A 27,514-nucleotide genomic window follows, 5' to 3' on the forward strand; every position below is an offset into this window, starting at 1 on the left:
GCACTGATGTATCTACACCCAAGGATCTCTTTGTACTAAAGGACCAGCCATAGATACCACACTAACATATGTGTCTTGTATTGCTTTATCCGTACGAAAGATGTAAGTCGCACAAATGTCACTCTTCTTTCAAACTCTATCCACTTGCTTGGTAATTTTTCTTTTGAATTCTCAAAATATTTACGAGAACATGCTTTGCAAAAGAATTCCTACATGTCATGGGGGCTAGGTCTAGCATTTGAGGTGGACCCCCTTGCTTGGGGTTATGGGCATTAGTGACCCACAAGAGTGATGCCCTTCTCCTTGACAGGAATATCAAAAAATCACACCCCACCTGAGTGCCCATTTCTGGGACCAATCAAATGCACAAATTGCAAACCGACCTAGCAACCATCCAAGAGAATGTTCTCACGGCCTTGGGTGTGAGCCAAGAAAAATACCCAGAGGCATGGAGATACAAGATAAGATGACAAATGAATAAACCTCTTAGTTAAGGTCAATCAAACTCAAAAATACTAGAATAGGTCAATGTCTACCTGCTAGGAACCCGTCGATGAAGTCAGAATTCAATTCTAACAAGTTTGAATTTTTAGGGCTGAGCTGGCAGCAGGGCCAGCTGGCCCAGCCACTTGGCGATAGGAGGGGACAAGTGGCAAAGAGGAGAGGAGCAAGTGTAGGGGTCAGCCCACCATTTAATGGGCTGAAGAAGATGCCAAATTGGGCCAGCCCAGCCCCCAAAAACTTGTCATCTTGAGACTTGGACAGATGGTGGGCTGGGCCTATGAAAGAAGGGCCACACAACATCCCCCTCCCTCCTTGGTGCAGCAGCCCACCTCCCTTCCCCATCTTGGTGCAGCCAGCCTCCCTCTCAGGCCCCTTGGTGGTGCAGCTTTCTTCTCTCTCCTCTGCAAGGATTCTCTCTCTACAGCATACACTTTCTCTCTCTATAGTTCAAGTTTCTCTCTCTGCAGAAATCTGCCCCTTTCTTCACCTCTGCAGCAGCAGCAGCACCCCTTTCTGTCCCCCCTATCTGGCAGTAGCAGCAGCACTCTCTCTCCATTCCATTACTCCACTCTAAGTCCTTCTCTCCTCTCCCCGCATCACTTTTTCTTCCATAACCAGGGGACCACAAGTGGAAGGGAAGATTGAATCTGAGAATTATCTACTTGCAATACATTTTCTGCATTGAAATTTCCTCTTTTCTAGAGATCTAGTGCATGCAACTACTGTGGGATGAAGAGGTGATCATGCAGGCATCTTCCTTGTGGATTGAGGTGCCCTGGCCTCCGATTCTCACTACTTCCAGCTTTTTTTAAGTCATTCCTTGTATATAGCTCAACATGAGCATTCTTTTCCTGCAGTCATGTCTATGTCCTCTCTCTCAAGAGTTTGAGTCCAAGTTCATAAGGTGCATTGCGCCTTGGTCTTGTATCTCCATTTGAGCAATAAAAGAGCCTGGATAAAGGGAGGAGGGAGGGTCCATAGGCAAGCTTCATCTGTAAACTAACAACATAGGCCCCTAACCGAGTAAAATTGAAGCTAAATAGGGTTAAGGGGATACCAGACTAGGGTCAAATATAAATAGTTTTTCTATTTCCACTAAAATAACATGAGAGACCAACACTGTAGCTGAGTCTGTTGTGAAATGTTGATATCAAATTCCAAGGTAATGGTGACAAAGCTCTAGCAAGGACAACCTCATAGAGACATCAAGTGTGGCAACAGGAAACTGCCATAGCCTAGGTTATGCTTCTAGGCTTGTGAGTGGAGACTCTTTGCTCAGGGAAGTGAATAAAGATAGTACTTATCGGTTTGTTGAGTACAAGAAGTTTGTATTTTAAATGCACTGAGAAGTTAATCATCTGCTCTTCTTTTCACTTTCAGGAATTGGAAAACACGCAATCAGCCTGAAAATTTACAAATGAGGTCATCATTTAACAAAAGCATTGAAATGTGTTCATATGCTGCCCTATACTTTTCATTAGAAAGTGTTCCCTGTATTGTTCTAGTAAGGAGAAAAAACATTAGTCATTAAAAAAAGGGAGGGGCGCAAGATAAAATCCATGTTAAAATCCATATCACTAGGACAACCAATTGTTGTGCTATCGTCCTTTGCCCAAGCCCACATGAAAGGCTCTCTCAAACAGGTTTAACAAAACATATTGTCCGTGCCACAGACCATGAAGAAAAGCCAATACCACCCATCAAATTACCTGGGTTTTTTGTAAAACATTTTTCCCATGTGGACATATTGCACTCCAGCAGCTCGTTTGGCTAAATGAAAGTACACACCTGCAAGAACCAGATATACATTTGCTAACTGCATCCTCTTCTGTTTCATATTTTGGTTGAGGGAGGGGGAGAGAGGCAGCAGAGGGGTTTTCAGGAGAGGGGAATTTTTTGCAGCTGCAAATAAAACAGTATTGATAGATTACCCTCAAAATAAAAAAACATCAGATTCCCTCGCACAGCTAGAAGAAAAGCGTCTCGCACATAAGGAAGCACCTGTCAACAACAAAACTCTTCAATTATAAGAGGAGATGGCTGCCTTAACTGCAAGAATATGTAGAAGGGAAAAAAATGCCAGGCATACCCTGGGCCATCGTTGGAGTGCTGCAAACCATAGTTTCTGCATTCGTTGTAATCGAGGACCCCTTGAATATATCTCATCACCTTGACTACTACCAACTGGACTGTTAGACTGCGCAGTTGTCAACAGTTCATTTTGTCTTGAGCTGCTTCCATTCATCTGCATGTAATCAAGCCTAGCATCATTTCCTTCAGAGTCCTCTGCACTTTCGGCAGACAGGAAGACTCCTCTTGCAGCAGCTTTAGCACTGCAAACAAATTCAGATACCTGATAAGTATAATAATCTTCGAGAAACTGAATCCCTCATTTAGGACTTCATGACTAGTTCTACATACAATCACAAATGTCAGGGGTCTGGGTACTTCGCATCCACAAGGTCAAATTACATAGCATCCATCAAAAGATGGTACACCATTAGCTTCATCGACTCCAAAGATGCAGGGAATAATCACCTAGAGCTGATAGATGATTCAAATTTTAGAGGGTACAACACTCTACCTTAGCCGCTCAGCAAGATAAGGAAGGACGGTTTGGAAAAAGACCAGTAGAGTTCGCCTTGCTGGAGACAAAGGAAGCCCAGATGCACCTGCTACCTGTACTTGTTTTTTAAAAAAGTCCCAACACTATATCAGACAAATCCAGCCGTTTGAAGCTTGCAATCCCCCTTCCAAGAAATTCAAGATGCCAATTCAGAAAATCACTGGTACTCTCTTGAGATATTAGACAAAAGTATTGTAGACTTGACCATCCTTCAATTCTACAAAATTCTAGACCCATGGTAAATCTAAATGAACATGACATCTACCTGCTGTCCTTTGAAGATGCAGCATGTGATCGGGTAAGCCAACAGTTGACATTTAAGAATATATCCAATCTTTCAAATTACAATTTTGTTGACAAACAAACAGAAAAACAATGAGACAGACGGACAGACAGAGAGATGGAGAGGAACGGGATGAGAGCAGAAAATTAAAAAAATTAGTACCCAAATGTACGCTTCTCATCAGTACCAACACATAAGCTGCCATCTCAGTTTCCCGGGGCTCTTTGATAGGGCTTTGGTTGTCGAATTTTGTCCTGACGGAGAGTCACCTGTGGTGTTTTTACCTGTAAGTGATCGGACTTTTGCACCAGTTTTATCCTGTCCTCTAGAATTGGATATTGCCTGGCTTAACACCCCCTCTCAATGTCCAATGTAGACAGGAGAAGCAAAGAGGTGTTCCATGAGTGATCTATCTTCTTCATCAGCCCTTTTTTTTTTTTTAATAAAGGGTTTTCATTTAGATGGAGATGCCTACAAAGTAGGTTTTCATCTTCACTAAATGCCCAGATGATGGTACAAAAAAGAAATACTTGAAGGAGTGCCCTCGCAGGGGATTTATTCACTTCCTAAAGTACACAAAAAACTGCTAAGAAGAAGGAGGAGGTAAACCAATCCCCAACCGTGGGCAGAGATGCTCAAGAGTAGGGCGATTAACCGGCTTGGTAAGAATATCAGCATGATTATCGGCAGCTGGAACATAGATCAATCGAATAGTACCTAATTCCACTTGCTCGCAAGTAAAATGAAAGTGAACACCGACATGTTTGGTGCGGTTGGAAAAAATGGGATTGCCGGCGAGAGCGATGGCACTTTTGTTGTCGACGTAGAGGATCATTGGTTCAGTACAAGGAAAGTGTAGCTCTGCCAAAAATTGTCGGAGATATATGGCCTCTATGGTACAATCATACAAGGCCCGGTATTCAGCCTCAGTAGAAGAACCAGCAACAGTTTCTTGTTTACGGCTAGACCAAGAAACGAGAAAATATAGCCGCCATGAGAACGACGATTGTCCGGGTCACCAGCCCAGTCGGAATCAGTGTATCCCTGTAGGGTTAGTCCTGGTCTGAAATGTAAACCATAAGAGTAAGTATCACGTATGAACCGCAAGATACGAATACATGCATGCCAATGAGTGAGCTTGGGTTCATTAAAATACTGACTGAGAATAGTAACGGAGTAAGCAAGATCAAGACGAGTGTGAAGGAGCCAGAGGAGTTTGCCAACAACCTGTCGATAGAGATGTTCATCAAAGGGAGGAGACTCCAAGTCTTTTGAGAGCTTTACTGTGGGATCTAAGGGAGTGGCAGCGAGCTTAGGCTCATGGGCAATGATTTGATCAAGGAGTTGAAGAGCATATTTCTGTTGAGAAACAAAAATACCACCAGAATGTTGAACAACTTCCATGCCTAAGAAATAGGAGAGCAGACCGAGATCAATCATTTCAAAAGTGGTACTGAGTTGAGTTTTAATGAATTGAAGTGTAGTGGGAGTAGAGCCTAAAAGCAAAAGATCATCTACATAGAGTAAAATAAAGCAGACCCCCTCTGGCGAATGATGGATATATAAATTTGGATCAAAGGGAGTAGAATGAAAACCATTAGTTTTGAGGAAGGTGTCTATCCGGTGGAACCATGATCGAGGTGCTTGTTTAAGCCCATAAAGAGCTTTGCGGAGACGGAAAACCTTATTTTCATGGCCAGGAGGAGAAAAACCGGGTGGGGGAGTCACATAGACTTCTTCATCAAGGTAGCCATTAAGAAAGGCACTCTTGACATCCATTTGATAGATAGACCAGTGGTGATGAGCAGCTAGGGCGAGAAGAAGACGAAAGGAAGTTAATCAAGCAGTAGGAGCAAAGGTTTCCTCATAATCGATACCATGTTTTTGGCGGAATCCTTACACTACTAAGCGAGCTTTGTACTTGTCCAGTGTTCCATCGGCTTTGAGTTTTGTTCGGAAGATCCACTTGGTTCCGATGACCTTTTTGTGAGTGGGTCGATTGACCAAGATCCAGGTCTGATTGCGATCAATACTTTCAAGCTCCTGTTCCATGGCACGATGCCATGCAGGATTTTTAACTACTTCTTGCCAAGTGGCAGGTTCAGAATGTATGATATAGGCCGTGGTAAAAAAAGAGGCAATGGTAGTAGAAGAAGTTGTTCGAGTAGAGCGGCGAGGACCGGAAGGAGGAAGTTCTACGGGAATAATCCCGGAATCCTTCATAGTTTGGCGATACCAGCGTGGCAACGGGTCGTGAGGAGAAGCAACGGGTGGGGAGAGAGAGGTTTCGGAAGGAGAGGAAGGAATTTCGGGTGGAGAATTGTCGGAGGGAACAGGAGTAGATACGTCATCAGGAGAGAGAATAGAGGAATTTTTTAGAACTTCTCTTTCATCGAAGACCACATCTCAGCGAACCAAAACTTTGTTTATGCGAGGATCAAATAATCGATAAGCTTTGGCTTCTGCCGAGTAGCCAACTAGAAGAAAAAGTTCAGCACAAGGTTCGAGTTTACCGCGAGTATCATTGGGAGTATGAGTGTACGCGCGGCAGCCAAAGATGCGAATATGAGAAATAGAAGGTCGGTAGCCATAGAAGGCCTCAAAAGGCATCATGTTTAGGATGGGTTGAGTAGGGCAGCGATTAAGGATATAGACAGAAGTATTCACAGCTTCTGACCAGAGACATTCAGGCAACTCGGCTGCAAAAAGCATGGAACGGGCCATGTTCATGACTGTGCGTTGTCTCCATTCGACACGAGCATTTTGGGAAGGCGAATTTGGAGATGTAAGATGGCGTTGGATACCATGCTCGTGAAGGAATTGAGTGAATTCATGGGAAATGAATTCACCACCATTATCACTACGAGCAATCCCAATAGACTTTCCCGTTTGGTTCATAACCAAGCGAGCCCAAGTAGCAAAGAAAGAAAAAGTGTCGAATTTCTCTTTCATGAAAAACACCCATTGATATCGAGAGTAATCATCCACAATTAAGAAGAAATATTGTGAACCATTGAGGGAAGGAATAGGAGATTTGCCACTAATATCGAGGTGAATTAGACGCAATATCTCACTGGCTTGAGAAGTGGAATGAGAAGGAAAAGGAGTTCGGCTTTGTTTACCTAATTGACAGGGATGACAAATATCTTTGGCTCGCGATAATTTAGGTAGGCCATCAACTAGATGATCCCGAGACATTTCATATAAAGAGTCATAGGACAAATGTCCCAGACGATAATGCCATAATCGTTCTGTGTCAGTTGGATCTTTTAGGGTAGCAATACCATAAAGCCGATGAAACTCAGAACCGCTATGGGAGGGCGTCGCAAGAAATTGAGTTATGAAGTACAGACCATTAGGTTGAGCATCGCCTCGAGCTAGAAGGAGTCCCGAGGTCTCATCTATGATGTCAACATGCATCTTTGTAAATAGCACTGTGCGACCAAGAAGGCAAAGTTGATGAACAGAAAGAAGATTGACCCCTAATTGGGGGACATAAAACACTTGATCCAATTGAGCAAGATTGGGGCCTTTGTCAGTATCAAAAGTTATTAAACCAACACCATGAATAGTAGCAACGGAGTTATTGCCACAACGGACTCCCCCTGTTGCCGGTTGGCGAGAAATGAAGAGATCATGATGAGGAGTCATATGATGAGTGGCTCCACTATCCACAATCCAAGAAGATTTAGAGCCACATGGAAGAGTATGAAAAGCTGACCCAGATAAGGAAGGGGAGGAGTCAAGCTCGCTGATATGGATCAAGGCTTGAGAGTTGAAGTCTAGAGAATCTCCGGTGGACCAGTCAGACAGACCTTCAGGAGTTATAAAGGGAGGAGATGGAGTGAATTGATTAGTGACATGGCCCTGGGGTCTCCAAAGACCAGTGTTCAGAGGAGGAGGAGGACCACTCCTAGGACGCCAACGAGGTGGCTGAGGAGTCGTGGTAGGGGGCTGTGGAGTCCTACGGGGTGGTTGAGAAGTCGTGGTGGGGGGCTGAGGAAGAAGACCTTTGGCTTTGGAGTGACATTCATCGTCAATATGCCCAACTCTCTTGCAATGCTGACAAAACCTATTCTTTTTGGGAAGGGTGTGCCAGGCAGGTTTACTACTAGAGGAGTTATTGGAGTTAGGAGTAGGAGAGGGCTTCCCGAAGCTGGGTTGATCTTTTTGAATCCCGGAGAGAAGAGCCCCCTCTGAAGCAGGAACGCTATGTTTTTGGTGGACCTGAGAGTAAAGACGAGCATAACGCAAAAGTTGACGTTCGAACTCATAAAAAGTAGGAAGAGAAGGTTGAGAAATGATTTGTTGCATAAAACTGAAATACTTGGGCGGAAGTTTATTTAAAAAGAAAGTAACTTGGTCATCCTCGGATTTGGGAGGACCAGTTGTGGCAAATTCAGCAACTAACCGACGGTAATCTGCTAGTTTAACCTTGAGATCATCGTCGGCAAGAATCTGGAATTGTTGGAGATCATGGTCAAGATTGATGCAACGAGTACGATCTCGAGCTGCATAGCGGTCAGTGAGATGTACCCATCGCTCAGAGGCAAGATCAAAATGCTGTAATTGAGAGTGAAATTCAGGTAAAAGTCCTTGCATAATTTCGACAATGGCAATGGCATTATGATGTCGCCACGAACAAACTACCTGAGGAGGATAAACATGAGGATCAGGTGGCGATTCAGTACCTTGAACGAGTTCCCATAGGTCTTGAGAATCAAGCACATGGCGCATGAGATTTGACCATGTGGTATAATTAGACCCGTTAAAACGAGTCATATCAGTGAAAGCATGTTTGGTTGTGGCAGAGACAAGGTGAGGGGAAGAAAGAGAATGATAGGGAGAAGCAACCAGTGGAGGCAGAAGAGAATTTGGAACAGAAGCAGAGTGAAATGAAGGGAGAGGATCGCGTCGTGCTGATCCCTTGCAGCGCTCCTGCGAGCTTCCCCTCCCCCCCTCGCCGTTAGCCCCTACCTCCCCCCTCGCTCCCCCCCCCCCCTCGCCGCGACCACCTCCACTCCTCCCGTCCGCCCTCGACCCCCGTCCCCTCTCCTCCCCCCCCGCCGGCACCCCGCTACCCCTCGCCTCACCTCCGCTCCAGCCGCCCCTCGCTCCATCCCACCCCCTCGCTCCATCCCGCCCCCTTGCCTCCGCTCCATCCCGCCCCCTCGCTCCAACCCGCCCCTCGCCCCCTCGCTCCAACCCGCCCCTCGCTCCAACCCGCCCCTCGTCCCTCGCCCCCTCGCTCCAACCCGCCCCCTCGCTCCATCCCGCCCCCTTACCTCCGCTCCATCCCGCCCCCTCGCTCCAACCCGCCCCCCGCCCCCGCTCCAACGCCGCCGCTCCAACCGCCGCCTTTTTTTTTTTTTTCAGCCCGCCTCGCCCTCGCCCCGCCTCCGTTCCATTCCGCCCCTCGCTGCTCCCTCGCCATCCACCCCGCTCCAACCCGCCCCCTCGCTGCTCCTTCACCCCCTCGCTTCACCCGCCTCCGCCTCATTCCGCTCCCCTCGCCCCCCCGCTTCACCCCTCCACCCCCGCCATTCCAACTTCACCCCCCCCCTCTCGCCCCCTTCCGTACTCCCCCCATCCCGCAGCCTTCGCCCCGCCCTCCGCTTCGACCCCTCCGACCCTTCATTTCGCCTCGCCCGCCTCACCCCCAGGCTCCACCGCCGCTTCATCCCCTTCTTGGGTGGCAGCCTGTTTTTCTTCATCGGAAGCTTGCAGTTAGTCTTGGCGGTATGGCGGCCCCCAGCCCGGATCCGGAGGCCCAGTCGGACCCTCCCTCTCCAGATGCCTACCGCGTTATCCTGACCGAGAAACAATCATCCCGTGTTCAGGCGGTAGCCAGTGACTTTGCTCGTACCTCTGTTTACGGCAGAGTCATTGGACACTCCCCCTCCAGGTCCACCATCAGGGACTGGCTCCAGTCCACTCTCTTGCTAGAGGATGGCCACATTGAGGAGGTGGCCCTTATGGGAAGGGGCATCTTCTGGCTCAAACTCTCCAGTGAGAAAGCTGCGAGCAATCTGATTGCCGGTTCCCCCACATCGGTGGATGGGAAGATCATCATGATAGTCCCGTGGTACCGTGGTTTCAGCGCAGCGGATTTCGATACTCGGTTCCATATACCTCGCCACCCAGTGACACTAGTTTTTCCAGGGCTTGCTACTGAGCTGCGGCCGATTGTCAGGGACTTGGGCTCCCATTTTGGCTGGGTTATGCACGACACCTTTGCCGACGCGGTGACCACGGCAGGAGCTCCCCGAGTCCGTGTGGCTGTGGCGGATCCTGCGACTCTCCCTGCAGTGATCGAGATCGTGACAGGTGCCGGCAGTATCACCCAGAGCATGATAGTCACCGGACAGCCAGGTCAGTGCCTGCGGTGCCACGGCTTTGGGCACTTGGCGGCTGCTTGTCCACGCTTTGCCAGCTCGTCTCGACCCTCCCCGCCCCCGCCCCCTCCGCCCCCACCTCCCCCCCCCGGACAGCCACGTCAGGAGGAGCCGAGGCAGTCGGAGCCTGGGCCAGAGGTAGTGGGCGGTTGGACCGAGGTTCGAAGGAAAAGAGGAAAGAATAAGAAGATTTCGGATAAAGGCAAGGAGGCAGAGGTCACCCTTCCTGCAGCAGCACTCCAGAGACCTGACAGGCAGATGCCCCAGGGACCTGGGAGAGCTTCTTCTTCGACGGCAGCCCGCCCTCCACAGCCTCAGATCCTCCTCTCCCACCCCCCCGCCTTCTCCCCAGTTTCCCCCCCCTTCGCCCGCCCCGCAGTTTCAGCCCCCGCCTCCTTTCCCTCAGTCCCCTCCCCCTCCCCCTCCCCCTCAGCCCCAGTTCCAGATGCATCCCCATCCCCCTCCCCCCCCTGCTCCCCTCGCCCCTCCTACAGAGTTAGCTGCACCGTCGCCTTCCCAGCCGAGTGCAGCCTCCGTTCCACCTCCTCCACCTTCTCCGCCAGTCGCCTCCGTAGAGCCCGAGTCGCCTATCCCGCAGCCTCCTCCCCCTCCCCCCCCGCTTGTAGGACACCCGGAGTCTGTACCACCAGTGGAGCAGGTTTCCCTTCCCGCTAGCCCCTCAGTGGCAGACTCAGCTGGGTCTCAGCTCCAGGAGAGAGAGCTCCCTCGAGACTTTTACAGGTCTGGCCCCTGGGACTACCTGGATGTGGCCGACCTTGGGACCTTCCCGGCTTGTCTCGACATTAGTATCTTCATGCTCCGCAAAGGGGCGGATGGGAAGATTGCTGCCTTGGCTCCCAGGGACGGCCCTAGCTTCGCCTTCACGTTCCTCAGCGATGGCACCGAGACCTGGACAGACGACTCGGTGTGGGAGGCTCTCAGAGAGCAGACACACGCCCAGAGTTGCTCCTGGATAGGCCCGTCCGGTGGGCAGCTCCTCGAGACTCAGTGGTCCGAGGGCGATGTGCGCTTGCGGTGGCGTTGCGCTGCCAAACGTTTCCGATTGATCGTGATCCTCAGACCCCCCCTGGCATGGCCTCTTCCCCAGGATGTCAGAGCTTGGTCCCAACAGAAACTCCGAACCTTCTACGGGATGACCACTTCAGAGATCTCGAGCTGGCTCGAGAAAGCATTTGCTCATGGCACTAGAGGCCTCTCGCCATTGCTGAAGGTGTTGAAGAACGGGCAGGACGATCCCGTCTCCCCCTCCAAACCTTCTCACAAGCGGCAGCGCCTCCACTCCGATATGTCTGATTCTTCTTCGACTTCGACTGCGAGCAGACAGCTGTTCGCAGCCCCCCATCCCTCTCCATGAGCCTACACCTCGTATCCTGGAATGTGAACGGGTTTCACTCTTCGAGCACCCGTGGTCCCAGGAAGCTCATTTTGCGTCAGGAACTTCAGCCTGCAGTGATTGGTCGATTGGATGTCCTGCTGCTCCAGGAGCACAAGCTTTCTGCGGCTCATGCCCGCAGCTGCGGGAAGGTTCTCCCTGGACGCTCCTACACTTATTGGGAGCCTTCGATCGGCGCACAGGGGAGGAGCGGGGGGGTCTGTACCTCCGTGTGCGAGCAGTTAGCTCAGATAGTTTTCGGTCACGGCACGTTGATCCCAGGCCGAGCCCTTTGGGTAGGCCTGAATTTGGAGGGTTCCAAGATAGGAATCCTCAACATTTATGCTCCCACAGACCTCCGTTGCAGAGCCACCTTCTGGAGGACACTTACAGGGATTCTTCCAGACATGGATTCCTGGATTGTTGGAGGAGACTTCAACAATCTGGAGACCTTGGAGGACCAGCAGGGTAGAGATCCGGAGTTCACAGGTATGGCTCAGGCAGAGCAGTCAGCTTGGGACTCTTTCATCTTCGCGACAGGAGGGAGGGACAGTTGGAGAGACCCGTCCTTCCGGCGTTGGCACGGGAGCCTGGACTTCTCTTGGGGCTTCCGCAGGGAAGGAGGCAGACTCCTGGAGCGGCTTGATAGGTTTTATGTCAGTGATTGGGCCATCAGCATAGGTGGCCAGGCGGGCATTGTTCCAGGGACGACACTCTCCGACCATGTGCCTGTGCTCCTTTCATTAGTTTCGGCAGCCCAGACTCTCCCCCCCCGATCATGCAGGATTCCCGATTCCATCTTCTCGAGGGTGGACGTCCGTAGCAGCATTTGCAGTCTTTGGGACAGAGACTGGGGGGAGGGCGTGGATCTGGTAGACTCGGTCGCGCAGGCTCTGCAGGAGTCCAGCCAGATCTGCCAGCTCGCAGCCCTACAGGTTCGACAGGATTGGTGGGACAGAGAGAGAGCTCTTCGGAGGGACCTCGCCTCCATTCAGCGACTTCAGCAGTCTTCCCCGGGCTCGGAGGAGCTTCGGATCCAGGCCCTTCGAGCCAGAGCCCTCTTGGAGGAGACCCTCCAGCGTCGCTCCGAGTTCTCCTATCACGCCTCTCTCTCCTTCTGGGCCCGGAAGGGTGACCGGATGTGCAGGGAGTTCTTCAGGACACACGGCCAGAGAGCTGCAGGGGATCAGCTACGGAGTCTCAGGACAGCGGATGGTCACATTGTTACGGACCCGGGGGAGGTCCTGGGGTTGGCCACTGACTTCTACAGGACCCTCTTCCAGCAGGAGCCACTTGCCCCTCGTGCTAGTCGTGACCGTGAGGAGGTGTGGAGGCACATTCCATCCCTTGTCCAGCCTAGCATGCAGGCGACGTTGTTGGCGCCGTTCACCTCGGATGAGATGTTGGAGGCCTTGATGGCCATTGATGGGCAGAAATGCCCAGGGGAGGATGGGCTATCCCGAGCTTTCTTCACCTCCTTTTGGGACCAGATCCATCAGCCCCTCCTTGCAGCTCTGCAGGGGATTTTCAGCAGCGGTCAGATGCCAGAGAGCCTTTCCTCGGGACTGATTTGCCTCATCCCGAAGGGAGGAGATAGACAGGAGATCCGCCAGTGGCGTCCGATCACTCTCCTTACCACTGCCTACAAAATCCTCGCCAAGATGATCAGTGCCAGAGTTCGACCTCTACTTCCAGACCTCGTCCATGACACTCAGACAGGCTTTGTCCAGGATCGCAGTATCCTGGATAATGTCTTCACCTTTTCAGAGGCGGCGGAGTGGGCTCAGTACAGCGGATCACACCTTGCCATTTTACTTCTCGACTTCGAGAAGGCCTACGATCGCGTGGATTGGTCCTTTTTGGAGGGGACTCTGGAGCGGCTAGGTTTCCCGGCAGGCTGGATTCAGGGTATCTCAGCTTTGTACAGGACAGCGTCCAGCAGAGTCATCATTGGAGGCAGGATGGGTGAGCGATTCAGCTTGGAGAGATCAGTACGTCAGGGCTGTCCCCTGGCTCCTTATCTGTTTCTCTTCTTCGCCGAGGCCATGACTTACTACCTTCGGGCGAGGTCCACAGGGCTCAGGGGTGTTCGCCTTCCACTCCGGGAGGACACGGAGCTTCTGGACTCAGAGTACGCAGATGATACAGCCCTTTATGTCCAGGACGATGAGAGGATGCTAGAGAGGGTGCGGATGGCCCTGGAGGTTTTCTGCTCGGCCGCTGGTGCGAAAATCAACTGGAACAAATCAGTTGGTTTTCTCACAGACCCGGGGGCGTGTTCTCAGTGGGGGCGATTTCTGGGCTTCAGATGGATTCCACGTGGACAGACAGCTAGATACCTTGGCTTCCAGGTTGGCCTAGACATTACGCCAGCTCAGCAGTTTCTCCCGGTGCTAGATTCCATCCGACGGAAGCTGGCTTTCTGGAGCACTGCTAAGCTTTCCCTTGCAGGTCGTGCTTTGGTAGTTAACTAGGTCCTTCTAGCCACGGCTTGGTATGTGGCTTCCTGTTGGTGCTTCTCGAGATCCAGCGTGGCACAGCTCAGGAGGTTGGTTCGGAACTTTCTTTGGTCTGGGGAGGATGGGCATAGAGATACCAGAGCCAGGGTTGCTTGGCAGACAGTCATTCTTCCGCAGGCTGAGGGTGGTCTGGGGGTCATTGATCCAGAGCTTCAGAGTCAGGCCTTGTTAGGCAAGCTTATCATCCGCGGTTTGACCCCAGGGGGGCAGACGTGGAAGATGTTACTTCAGCAGGGAGTCGGCTCTTGTGTCCCGCGCCGAGGTGGAGAGTGGCTACCGTCCTTCAGGTGGATCTTCACTTCCGCCCCGCTCACTCAGCCCCGCTCCCCACTCGTTCGTAGCCTCCTCATGGTTTGGAGGCGGCTCCGTCTCAGTCTCATTCAGTCCCAGCCCAGCTGTCAGGAGGAGATCGATCGCCAGCCGCTCGTCTGGAATGGGCAGGTCAGAGACGCCGAGGGCCTTCAGTTGGGGGAGAGATCACATATCAGGTGGGGCGGCTGGATGAGGGGGCCAACCCGGTCCCTTCGAGTTTGGAGGGATACGTACAGACATCTGGAGATGGCCGATCTTGCAGACGCAGCTGGAGGTGCACGCGGAGTCCAGGCGAGACGCACGGAGATCGACGGTGCGATCCCAGCCGCTTGGTTGGCTCCACCTGAGCCTCATGTCCTCATGCCTGGAGACACCCACTGGCTGGGACAGTTCACCCCCCGTGGCATCCCACTGGTGGTCGCAGGACGTTTGGATGACTCCTCTATCGCCTTCTTCGCGGTTTCAGGGGATGGACGACTCAGGAGAGAGGATGCGCTCATCGACCCCCTACTCCCGTGGCAGAGGGCTAGGGTCGTAGGCCTTCTGGGGAAGGTCTGGCATACCGACCCTAGTATCGAGCAGGACCAGTTGCAGCTTTGGCGTCTTTGGCTCTGGGAGGGGCGGGCCTTGTCAGAACTTGAGTGGGACCCAGGAGAGTGGTGGTGGCCAGAGATTGTGACAGGACAGGGGCCGACTTCCTTCTTCGCTTACAGCACGACTCTGGGCAGGCGAGTTCTCGGGAGGATGCAGAGCCGCCCCCCCACCCAGCGTCCTAGCTGGTACGCACAGGGTATTTCCAGGTTCTTTTTGCAGGCATTCTGGAAGGCCTTGTGGGAGAGCTGGCGGCCGCGGAAGATCTCATACTTCCTGTGGCTTCTTACCCACAAAGGTCTTCCAGTGGGGAGCTGGTTGAGGCAGATAGGCCAGGACGGTTGCTGTCAGATTTGCCATGCGGATGAGGAGTCACCAAAACACTGCCTGTGGAGCTGCACGCGCGCCCAGGAAGTGTGGAGGTGGACTTTCGGGCTTCTTGCTCGTGCAGCACCAGAGCTAGGAGTGATCACTTGGGGCGCGTTCTGTTGGTGCAGCACCGCACCTGGTCTTCATCACTTGTTCGAGGCATGCCAGCAGGACCCCACTTTCCTTATCACACAGGGGACGTGGGGGCCGCTCGAGGGTATCCCACAGCACCTAGCAGAGGCTGATACAGGAGTTCGGGAGCGGCAGCCAGTCTGGGAAATTATCAGCAGCATTACAGGATGGCACATCTGGACCTCGCGCTGCGCGCAGATCCTCGGTGGCACCTCCTTATCGACTGCCCAGATCATGGCGGAGATTTGGAGTGAGATTATTCATACCCTCAGAGGCCAGTGGGACCAGATTCAGGGAGACTCCCGGGCCGGTCAGGAGAAGCGGAGACGCTTCCTCCAGGCTTGGGACACACAGAGCCTCTTCTTCGAGCAGACTACGCACGGCCTTCGGTGGCACTACTCACCACCCCGATGGCTGTTCATTCACACTCAGCATATCCCTCCGTGAGAGTATGATCTGTTATGCTACCTTTTGGGCTGCGTCCGGTTTGTGAACGCAGCCCGTCAGCTATAAGCTGACCTCTTGTATCTTGTTCTCGAAGTAATATAATTAGCACTGTTTTTTCGGCCAAAAAAAAAAAAAATGAAGGGAGAGGCGGCACTATCGGAGGAATAAAAGAATTTGGAAAAGGTCCTGAGGGGGAGGGATGAATATGAGAGGCGGGATAAGACATGAGAGGTGAAAAAGAGACAGCGGGAGAGATAGAGGGAAATAAACTATAGGAATCCAGTGGCATGGGAGAAGGAGGAGGATGAGAAGCCACTGGAGGAAAGATGGCAGCGGAAGATATGAGAGGGATGGGAGGGAGGGAAGAATGTGAACCGAAAGCAAACTCATTGTCAGACGCATTTCTCCTTTCTGGTCTGCGCGTGTTCACATGCATGTATGGATCTGTGTCCTCGTGATTACTTGTTCCTATGCCTTGCATAACAGATGGAGTTGCACTAAGGGAATAGGGCAACATACCTTGCACTGATTCTTGTGGGATAGGCACTGTCGAATAACCCAATGTTCTCATGCCGACCTGTCCTCTTTCGTCAGGGTATACTTGTTCTTCGTTAGCACCGAACTTGAGATGTTGCTTAGCTTCTTCTGAGTTGAATAGAGGTCCTTGTTGACGTATCCGAGAGAACCGTGGAGAGGTAGAGGCACGAGGTGTGCGGGTACCCGCTTCAAGTTCCTTCCATTTCTGGAATTCAGCAAATTCTTTAAAGAGTTTGGGGTTCTTTACAAGATCATGACGGATGAATAACACAAGCATATGCTTCTTGAGCATTCCCTCGTTTATTATGGGCAGCAAATGGTGCACGTTTTGCCTTGGTCTCCCACAAGGGATTATCCCTCTCTGATTAGGCATCACTACCCGGTTTGAGTTGAGGTGGTGGATTTCCCTCAATGTCTAGAAAAACTATTGCCGAAAATTGCAGCCTCTTTAGGCAAGGTGGTGTGTCCACCTAAGCACAATGGAAATTTGCATTCTTTGGTATACAAATGTTCCTATGCCAAAATCGTATTCAATCATAGTGAACAATGTAGCAATGGTAAGTGCATTCTAAAGCTCAAATAGGGCCTTTTTGCAAGAGCTTGTTTTGAATGCAAGAAGTTTGGGCATATGGCTTTGCAATGTCCTCTAGCCTTACATAAAATGCCTCCGGGGTTACGCCTGCTCCAGTACACAATAAGGGTGCCCCTGGAACTTCTGGTATTAAAGGTAAAATCAATAAGCCTCTTTCCGTTACTCAAGATAAGGGAAGGCTAAAATTACTCCCGTTAACAATGGGACTTCCCAAACACTCCCAGTGGCTCAAGTAAAGTAAAAGTCTTCAAATGATGGTTGGCAATCACCAAGAAAATTTGTTTCGGTGCAGAGGCCACCCTCAGGTGCCTCCTCTACTGGGCATACTCCCGCTGAAAACTCTAGAATGGGTATTCCTTGGGCTGTTGTAACTGCAAGTCGTACTCTATTTCCAAAAGATGAGGCTGCTCTCTCATCCCCTGCCTCTCAGGATCATACTTTGGATCTTGAAGCAGACATGCAATCTTGATTGCTATCTGGTGGTGCGATGATATGTACATACATGTAAACCTGTAAAAATGTTGCCAAAACTACAATGTCTGACATATAATGTACAAGGTTAATGCGATCTAGGAAAATGGAAGATTGTTTCGGATTATATCAAAAGGCTGCAACCTGATATAGTGGCCTTGCAAGAGCATAACCAGCATGGCTATGCTGGCTAGATAGGGCATTTTGCTGGCTATGATATTTTCTATGCAGGGGATAACTCCTATTCTGAAGGGGTAATTCTACTGAAACATTACCTTCAGCCCGTGTAGGCTTTTATCAACCGGAATAGCATGCCACCTTGGCTACCCATTGGGATGGACAATCACTCGTCGTCAACAGATGGGCTGGGTCCTTGATATGCTTAAAAAGACGCTGGAATATTGGAAGTTGGCCATTTCGCCTTTACATGTACGCTATCGCATTGTTCAATCCATTCTGGTGGCATATATATTTAATTTTATTTGCCTTTGATGATGTTTACCAAGAAAGACATTGCTTCCTTTATGTCCAATATTACAGAGATTTCTTGGAAGACACGCTTTCGTCACAAAGCCCTCAGGTTGCTTTCAGTGGATCACCTTTGCTCTCCTAAAATGCATATCCTCAATATTCACATGCATATTCTGACTCACAAAGGCAAACTGATGCTGCAATTTATGCAGGGTGATCAGCCATGGATTAATATGATACGGCATTTAATGTCACACTCATCTTCTTCTGCGTTTGGTCACTCGCAACCTACTCAATGGGACTTTCTATTTGGCCATATTGAAGGCAGAGTAAAAGGGTTGTCCGTTTGTTGCGTGCTTACTTTCTGATTGGATTGTCCGTTTGTTACGTGCTTACTTTCTGATTGGAAGCATATAACTTTCCCACCTTAAATGGAATGGTATAGGATACACTTGCAAGAAACTCCTTGCGAGCTGAGAGCCTTCATTGCCTTCATCGGCCCCTTTGACCTTGCAATGACCCCGTCGTTCTTATACTCTTTGTTCGAAAGGAATTTCCCATGTGAATGATGTGGTTGACTCTACTAGTATGGTCATCTAGGTTGGTGATCGCCTCAAAGAGTGGTTTCTTCATTCAGATAATCGTGTTCATCATGGGCTATTGACAGCTGACATCACGGTTGCATCTCTGTACAAAGTTTTGCTGCCTCCTCCTTGGGTTTCCCTTCATGCTAATCGTATATGGTCCATGGCATGCACCTCTCGATGGTGGCAGAAAAGATTGCAGCATATATCAGATTCGAAACTCCCGATTCGGCAAAGGTTTTCTTTTGGTGAGTTTCGATTGGGGTTCTTCCTTTTGGGCAGCTCTTAGCTCGTCGTCACATAGCACTTGTCACTTGCAGACGATGTCTATACTTGAGGGAATCTATGCCTCATCTTTTTTGGCATTGCGCTAAGTCACGGGATTTCTTGCTTCTGCTACAACGGCTTCAAGCTCGTTTCCCAAGTGCTTTTGGAAAGCATTTTTGGTTGTTTGGATTTCATCCTATCAGCTTTATTGGGTTCGCTCTTGGGCTCTCTAGACCCTTTGGAAGGACCGCAACCATCAGATCTTTGGTGATCCCACTCGTGCTACATATCAGTTCTTCCGGGCATCTCTACAGCAACCTCTTTATGATTGTCTAAACCCGCTTTCTTGTCATATAATGAAATCTTCTTATGATTGTAACTGAGGTCCTAACTTTTGGGGCTTCTTGTAGTATAATCTTCAATAATTTCACCCCAAAAAAATGTGTGTGTGTGGATCTCTAAAGGATGAAGCAAGCCGCCTCGCTTAAGATGCTCTACTTTATTTATTGGCACTTAGTATAAGTTTATTACATAATCTTGGACATATTTACTCATAGTTGCTATGCCTTCAAGAGTGCATTCGTCTTCTGAATACTTGAGTGTCCTACATCATGACATAAAAAAAGTATTTGGAGCCTTAATTATTTATCATTTGGGACACATACTCTACTATTATAGAGTTGTTGGAGAATAAAGGTAAACTCCCCAATATATGAGCCCCCATATGGAGAGAAATGGGCTTCCATAATTTGTCATACACACATAGCCTCTGTAAATATGGAGAATTGCACCTGTGAAGAACTGCCAGCTATGTTCCTCCGTGTAGCTCATCAGCCTGGCGTTGCACTTTTCCCTTGGAGAATTGCTAGCTTCATGTGAGCATATATTTAAAGGGAGTTGTTAGGACAGCGTTAACTTTACCCTCCCCATAAAGTTTTCCAGACAGCATAAAAAGGAAAAAGACCGCCCCTATCCATTCTGCTCACCCATCAGAGCACAAACTGTAAGAAAATAATACAACGTCTGTGCTCAACAGATAACAGGATCTTGTAAGCAAGAGAGAAAACAAGATAGTATGGAGAATCAAAATTTTAATTACTGTAGAACTGATACAACAGATGGCGCTGCCTCCCAGCCGTGCGCTCCTATGAAAGAAGCTTCGATGGCGTGCTGAAAACAGTAGAAGACGGAGGCTGACTGCTAAGGAATCAAGGTTGTTGTAGCCAGTGATGAAATGGGCTTCACGGGTTTGCTCTTATATAGCCACCATCGTAGTCGGTTAGGCTCAATTGAGTGGCCGACCCAGTCCGCCCAAAACGGTCGACTGGGGGTCGGTCCCAAAATAGGCCACCGACCATAGGATAGAACCGGTGCGCAAAACAGAGCAACTGACCTACGGTTTCCGTTCAGCCCACAGCCCTCTGGGATCATCTGAGGCTCCAAACGGGCCCCACAACTCGAGAGTGGGTTGCCCCGGGAAATGCTCTGTCTACCCTCAATGCAGTCAGTCAAGGGATGCCTTCCCACACTTGCATGTAGCCTAGTTGGCGGTGTGCCAACTCTATCTGAAGCCGTCCAACCATCAGGCCAAGCATGGCTCCCATCTGGTGTCTAAACCAGGACCTACCGGATAACCAAGCTACTCAAATGCCTTCTCCTCATATGGGGAGTTTACAAGTAGAGTTGGCTGGTTCCCGCGTAGTTACACGAGAGTGGAGCATTGATATCTAACACCCCCCCTCAATGTCCACCCGCAAGTGAACTTACTTTTTCGGCCCAATGCCAAGTCGATGAAGATGCCTCTCCAGCAAGTCTCTTCCAAGAGCCTTCGTGAAGATGTCCGTAGCATTCTCTGTAGTCGGAAAGTATACCAAGTCCACCTCTCCATCCATGATCAGCTCGCGTACAAAGTGATATTGAATCTCAATGTGTTTTGTGCGAGTGTGGAACACCGGGGTCTTTGCAATCGCCATGCAACTCTGATTGTCACATGATAACTGCGTAGGCTTGTTCTGCACTGCACCCATGTCCCCCAAAATCCTCCTCAACCACACTGCCTGTACTCGGCCTCGGTAGAAGAAAGAGCAATTGTGGGTTGCTTCTTGCTGACCCATGACACAACTCTAAATCCAAGTGAGAAACAGTACCCTGTCACTGATCTCCTACTGTCCACGTCTCCTGCCCAATCCGAGTCACAAAATCCGATCAAGATGTTGCCCTTTGTATAGGTGATGCCATAATCAAGTGTGCCTTTGATGTATTTCAGCACCCGCATCCCTGCTCTCCAATGGTTCTCCCGGGGCTTATTGAAAAACCTACTTAGTACACCAGTCGCAAAACTGTTCGCTTCGTCCACCGGTGGTGATGAATCCTCATTTGAGAGCTTCGCGTCAACCTCCATAGGGGTACCAACTATCTTGCACTCAACCATGCCAAATGCCTTCAGTATCTCTCCAGCATACTTCAGCTGTGAAATGAAGATCTGTTTCGGCTTCTGCCAAACTTCAATCCCCAAACAAAAATGCATCAGTCCGAGGTCTATCATTTCAAACTCTCTTCCTAGCAAATGCTTCGTCTGCGACATCTTCTCTTTATGGTTCCTTGTTATGACACGGTCGTCCACATAAAGGACTACGATCATACACCTGCCTCCTTCTCTAAAGATATACAAATTTGCATCAGATGGGCTCCTCCTGAGCCCGTTTTGCAAAAAGTAGGCATCAATTCACTGGTACCACGCTCGTGGGACCCGTTTGAACCCGTAAAGTACCTTCTTCAGTTTGCAGACTTCACCTTCTGAACTAGGGATCTCAAAACCTGGTGCTTGTTCCATGTATACCTCCTCCTTGAGATCTCCATTCAGAAAGGCGGATTTCACATCCATCTGAAACACGGGCCAACTTTCCTGGGCAGCTAAAGCCAAAACACTGCGAATTGTGGTTAGTCGAGCTGTGGAAGCAAAACCATGTACCTGTGCAAATCCTTTTGCCACGAGCCGAGCCTTGTACTTATCCAACGTGCCGTCGGACTTGTACTTGATCTTGTACACCTACTTGGTTCCGATTACCTTGCGCTTTGGTGGTCGATCCATAGGGTCCCAAGTGTTGTTCTTCATTATGGAGCCATACTCCGACTCCATAGCCTCCATCCACCTATCGTCGCCTTGTGCCTCCTCAAGACACTTGGATTCATCAACACGGATCACTTCTGTCATCAAAGCATAGTTAACCAAGTGTTCCTGCACCCTTCTTTGCTTCTCTAATCTCTTGGACCGGCGGTATTCGGATGGTTTCTCCTCAATGGCTGGAGGTTCTCTGCTGTCCAAAAGCTGCTTTACCCACTTCGGGAATGGCCGTTGCCATTGTGGTTCTACAGGCTCTACTTCAGCTTGTTTGTCTTGAATCCTCCTAAGTACCGTTGGGGGAGTTCGATCTGCTGTCGCGACTTACAATTACCTTCTTGGTAATAGGGTTATAGAGACGGTAATCCTTCACCTCTTCATTGTAGCCCAAGAAAATACACTTCCGGCTCTTCGCTTCCCATTTGGTCCTCGTAGCATCAGGGACATGCACAAAACAGTCACATCCAAAAACTCTGAAATGTGCAGCTGAAGGTTTCTTACCAGAAAAGGCTTGCAGTGGAGTCATCCTGTTCACAGCCTTCATGTAGCTACGATTGAGGATGTAAACTGCAGTGTTACATACTTTAGCCCAAAAAGTCTTTGGCAAATCTTTCCCTTTCATCATACTCCGGTCCATTTTGCAGATGACGCGCATCTTGCGTTCTGCTACTCCATTTTGCTGTGATGTATGTGACGGGGATTTCTGCCTTTTAATTCCGTGACTTTTGCAGAAACTTTCGAATTCAGTCGATGTGAACTCTCCACCTCTCTCTGATCTCAACTTCTTCACCTTTCTCCCCGATTCTCTGTCTGATCTCAACTTCTTCACCTTCCTCCCCGATTCTTTCTCAACCATTACATGCCATTCCTTGAACCTACTGAAAGCCTTGTCTTTCATCTTCAAGAAGTATATCCATATCCTTCTACTGTAGTCATCGATCAGCGTCATGAAGTAGAAGGAACCACCCAAAGCTTCCGTCTCCATCTTTCCGCAGAGATCCGTGTGAACGAGCTCTAGAGGAGCCTTTGCTCTACTGGCCTCTTTAGGAAAGGGCTGCCGATGCTGCTTGCTCATCATGCAAGCTTCACATACATCGGGCATATCTAAAATTTCTGGTAGGTCTGCAATCATTCCACTTTTACGCATCTCCTTCAAAGAACTAAGGTTTAGATGACCAAACCTCTCATGCCACAGCTTAGTGTTCTTCACATCCGCTCGAGCACTGAAAGCTGAGAGTTCGTAAATGTTGTTGCGCCGTGTACCTTTACCAACGACCTTTCCTTGAAGATCCAGGATCTGTGCACCATTCTTATCGAATTGAACTTTAAGGTCCCGATCCGTGATCGCAGAAACGAACAAGTTCCTCTTGATATCTGGCACATAAAGAACATCGGGCAACTATTTTACAACTCCATCTGACTTAAGAGCAATTCCTTTTGCTGGACATTTTGCATCATTGCCGACTGCTACCATGATGTCATTCCCTACCGACTGTAGAGAGATATACCAATCCTTCCGACTGGTCATGTGGCACAATGCACCACTGTCAATGATCCAAGGTTCATCCGCAGATACATGAACTGCCTCCGTGCAAATCTCCTCAATTGCGACGAACAGCTCTATTGGTACTGCCTGCGCGTTGTTGTTGGACTCTTTCTTTACTCCGTTCTTCTCATCTGCAATCTTCTTGCGGCACTCATTCTGCTTGTGCCCTGCCTTGTTGCAATAGAAGCACTTGATCTTCTTCTTTCGCTTTTTATCATCAGAAGAAGATGGGTTACCAGAGTCCTTACCCTTACCTTTCTTTGATCCGGTCCAGAAAGCCGAATCTTCTCCAGTCCTCGTCTTTTGACGCATCTCCTCCAAAAGCATCGCGCTGAAATTCTCAAAGTTGAATGACGGATTTCTGTTCTGCGTATTCAGCGCCGTAACAAGACCGTCGTACTTTGATGGGAGAATCCGTATGCACCTTCGTGCTAGATTCTCGCTGGTGATGGTGATGCCAATCGCAGTCATCTGATCGCGCAGATTCTTCACCCTGGTGATGAACTTCTTTGCTGCTTCAGACTCAAACAACTTCTCATTCGCGAGTTGAGTCTCCAGATTCTAAATCCGCGTCTAACTCGTGGTCTCGAACTGATTTTTCAAGACCGTCCATGCCTCCTTCACTGTGGTGACATGTTGAATTAACGCCATGACGGAATCACTAACACTACAGACAATAGAACACAGCACATCTGCATTTCTTCTCCGCGCGAGAATCTCATCCGCAGTTGGTACTATCTATTGTCCTGCATTCGCTGGATCCGATCTCGGAACCGGCCTCACGTCCACCCCAGTAGCAGTGTCCCAAAGCTCATATGCGCTTAGGATGGTCTTCATCTTGAACTTCCAGAGTGGATAGTTAGAGCCGTCTAACTTTCCGCTTTCGCCGAACGTTGGGATTCGCAGTCTTGCGGGCTGGGCCATCTCTCACAATCTGCTCGCAAACAGAAACACACTACCAAATCTTCTTGCTAGAGTCCACGCTCTGATACCATGTAAGAAAATAATACAACGTCTGTACTCAACAAATAACAGGATCTCGTAAGCAAGAGAGAAAACAAGATAGTATGGAGAATCAAAAATTTGATTACTGTAGAACTGATACAATAGATGGCGCTGCCTCCCAATCGTACGCTCCTCTGAAGAAGGTTCGATGGCGTGCTGAAAACAGTAGAAGACGGAGGCTGAATGCTAAGGAATCAAGGTTGTTGTAGCCAGTGATGAAATGGGCTTCACAGGCTTGCTCTTATATAGCCACCAGTCGTAGTCGGTGAGGCTCAATTGGATGGCCGACCGAGTCCGCCCAAAACGGTCGACTGGGGATCGGTCCCGAAATAGGCCACCAACCATACGATAGAACCAGTGCGCAAAACATAACAACTCACCTGCGGTGTCCGTTCGGCCCACAACCATCCGAGATCATCTGAAGCTCCAAATGGGCCCCGCAACCCGAGAGTGGGCTGCCTCAGGAAATGCTCCGTCTACCCTCAGTGCAGTCAGTCAAGGGATGCCTTCCCGCACTTGCATGTAGCCTAGTTGGCGGTGTGCCAACTCTATCTGAAGCCGTCCAGCCATCAAGCCACACATGGCCCCATCTGGTGTCCAAACCAGGACCTACCGGATAACCGAGATACTCAAATGCCTTCTCCTCATATGGGGGGCTTACAAGTAGAGTTAGCTAGTTCCCGCGTAGTTACACGAGAGTGGAGCATTGATATCTAACACAAACAGGTAGCCTCCGAATAGCAGAATTGTTTCCATTCGTCATGGATGATATAAAAGAAGTCATCTCCAGTATGTAGCTATCCTTTAATCCCCTTGTGTTGGAAAGGTCACCTCCCATATGTAAGCCCCCAAATGAGGAGAGTGTGGGAAAGGGAGACCTAGGGCAGGATATGCCCAAAGAAGAAAGAGAGAGGGGGCTGCCACTTGGGCAGCACTATATTTCCGTCCAAAGCTATGGACATAATACAAAAGAGAGAGATCAAAAGTTCCACCAAATCATGGTCCTTTGATCTTACCAAAAGGTACTTCTACTATCTACCGGATATCTCTAGAACACTGAGCCCGCACGAGCGTGTGTAGACTCTCCGTCCAAATCCATTCCACCTTACTATCTGAATACCAGCCTAGGTGGGCAGCACCTTTAGCTAAGCCTGCAGCCAATGGTCACCTCTGGTGTTGAGGCCCAAGGAAAGGCTCCCTGCTGCTCCTTTACGCTAAGGATCTGCTGCTCCAAGAGGATGAGATGAATGAGGCTGAATGCCTCCTTTTGTAGGCCACAAGGACCCCAAAATAGCCAACTGGTCACGGCCCTACTGGCTGACTTTGCTGCCCCCCAAAACCGACTGGGGGGCTCTCCTTTTGAGGCCCTTTTGCAGGGCTACTTGGCCGACCTGTAGGTGGGTTTGCTGACTGGCCTGGCCAGCCCCTTTTGGGCTGCTGCCAGGCCTCAAGGGAGGCCTATATAAGGCCCCTTGAAGCACATAAGTTAAGAAGTTTGTGATTCCATCCACCACACACTGTGTGAGCTCCTGGGCTATTCTATCAGTCTTCCGCTGTGCGTACCCTCTGTTGGTTGATTTCTAACACCTTGAGACTTCAGTATCAGGTTTAAATTGGACCTAGTACAGCAAATATGCTGAATCTGGACCAAACAGCACAAAATGACTTACAACGCAGAAGCCAGAGTAAACATCTAATATCACTGAGAATTATGAGTAAAATCATCACGAAGAGCTGTGTAAATTAGACTCTGCCTCTTAGAATATAGAATTATTATGAACAGATGTGTTAACTAGACGCCCCCTCTTGTGTACAGAGTTAAACTCAACACTGTAGAGTGCTACCCTTTTTACCAGGCCGTCCAATCACGAAGCTGCAATGCTGCTTAACTTATCAGATTTAAGTGCTTTATGATTAACAAGCCAGAAACAACAACGATTCTGCTTTATACACCTTTATTCATTTCCCTGCTCTCAACCAATTTCTTCACTGTAATCTCTAAGGGGGAAAAGGGCCATCTCAAACCTGAGATATATCGCAGTACTCTTCTCCCAATGTTTGAAGTCCTGAACCCGTTGTCAAAAGATAATACAACACGGAACCAGCAAGCCTCGTCTGCAGTTTCAAGATAAATTCACCTAGGAATCAGCAAGTAAATTATCCATCTTTCCTCTCGATTTCCACAAGCAATAAAAGTTTTGCCCCAATTACACTTGGCAAAAGATGACCTGCCATATATCAATACCTCATTCTCATAGGCCATAGCCAATCTTGTTCCTGCATAAAAAATACAAAATGAAAAAGAGCTACAGACGCAACAACATAAATGCACATCACATTATTCATGCAGCCCAAAATCCAATTTTATCATCTACCAAATCCATGTCACTGTCCCGTAGGTGCAGCACGTTGAATTCTAAAAACAACAAATTCTGAGCTGCTCTAACAGTAATTTTGTAAGAGATGCAATAACAATGAGAACTTTCTACAAGTCATAATTCAGTCACCTAAAGATAGTTCACTAAAAATTTGCAATTGTATTGCACGCGTTTTTAAATGTGAAAGGCGCATCGATAAGTGGCCTCTTATCTTGAATCGAAAACATTAATTATTCCGATTTTACGTATCATGATGGTACTTACCGAAAGCATGCAGAAAAGCTTCATAGCAAGCATCGCAGAGATGGGAGGCGTAATTGCACACGTTTTTAAATGTGAAAGGCGCATCGATAAGTGGCCTCTTATCTTGAATCGAAAACATTAATTATTCCGATTTTACGTATCATGATGGTACTTACCGAAAGCATGCCGAAAAGCTTCATAGCAAGCATCGCAGAGATGGGAGGCGTAATGTTCGTCTTTCTCTGCCGCGCGCATAACTTCAGGCTGGCTTGCTCTAGGAAATCGCCTCATGGTAACAAGACAGGCAAGAAGATGAATTGCAACTGTGCTCCGGGCTTTAGATTTACATAGCATAAGCTAACACCAGCTGAGTGGTCTATAAATCAAGGAGATGATTGATGAAAAAAATCGTGAAGGATTTCAAGATGGTGAAGGATTTCAAGATGTCGGTCCGATTTGCTCATACAAAGGGGCAACCCTAAACTTGTTTTACAGAAAACATGCAAGTGCAGCTATGGTGCCGTGGGTTGCCCCGTTTTTCACATTCACAGCAGGGAATCGTCTTCGGGACGCCATTCCCCAGAGGAATTGGTCGGGCCAGTTTTACGAGTTTCTCCAGTGTGTATGTGCTGGTCCTCTATGCACTTTCAATTTCAGCACAACGCCCAAAAAAAAAAAAGTGCGGATTCTCAGCCGTCAATAGCTCGGGGAGGTGGCGATAGCGTGAC

At 49.1% G+C, this 27,514-nt stretch overlaps 1 protein-coding gene across 2 annotated transcripts in view; it reads right to left on the reverse strand.

The window, feature by feature from the left end:
- The window catches only part of LOC147901908 (peroxisome biogenesis factor 10-like), a 42,467-nt gene extending 15,275 nt beyond the window's left edge, over positions 1-27,192 (reverse strand). For both annotated transcript variants that reach the window (XM_087374555.1, XM_087374556.1), the window contains exons 1-7: positions 26,963-27,192; positions 26,411-26,442; positions 26,191-26,280; positions 3,089-3,183; positions 2,594-2,837; positions 2,436-2,505; positions 2,214-2,292 (exon numbers count right to left, since the gene is read on the reverse strand). In XM_087374555.1, the coding sequence (XP_087230681.1) occupies positions 2,214-2,292; positions 2,436-2,505; positions 2,594-2,837; positions 3,089-3,183; positions 26,191-26,280; positions 26,411-26,442; positions 26,963-27,140 (788 nt within the window). In that variant the 5' untranslated portion in view covers positions 27,141-27,192. The remainder of the gene's footprint in view (positions 1-2,213; positions 2,293-2,435; positions 2,506-2,593; positions 2,838-3,088; positions 3,184-26,190; positions 26,281-26,410; positions 26,443-26,962) is intronic.
- Positions 27,193-27,514: the final 322 nt, after the last annotated feature.

The sequence above is a fragment of the Dipteris shenzhenensis genome, chromosome 5 (genome assembly GCF_047967505.1).
Source record: "Dipteris shenzhenensis isolate YYH24624 ecotype China chromosome 5, Dip_SZ_1.0, whole genome shotgun sequence".
Lineage (NCBI taxonomy): Eukaryota > Viridiplantae > Streptophyta > Polypodiopsida > Gleicheniales > Dipteridaceae > Dipteris > Dipteris shenzhenensis.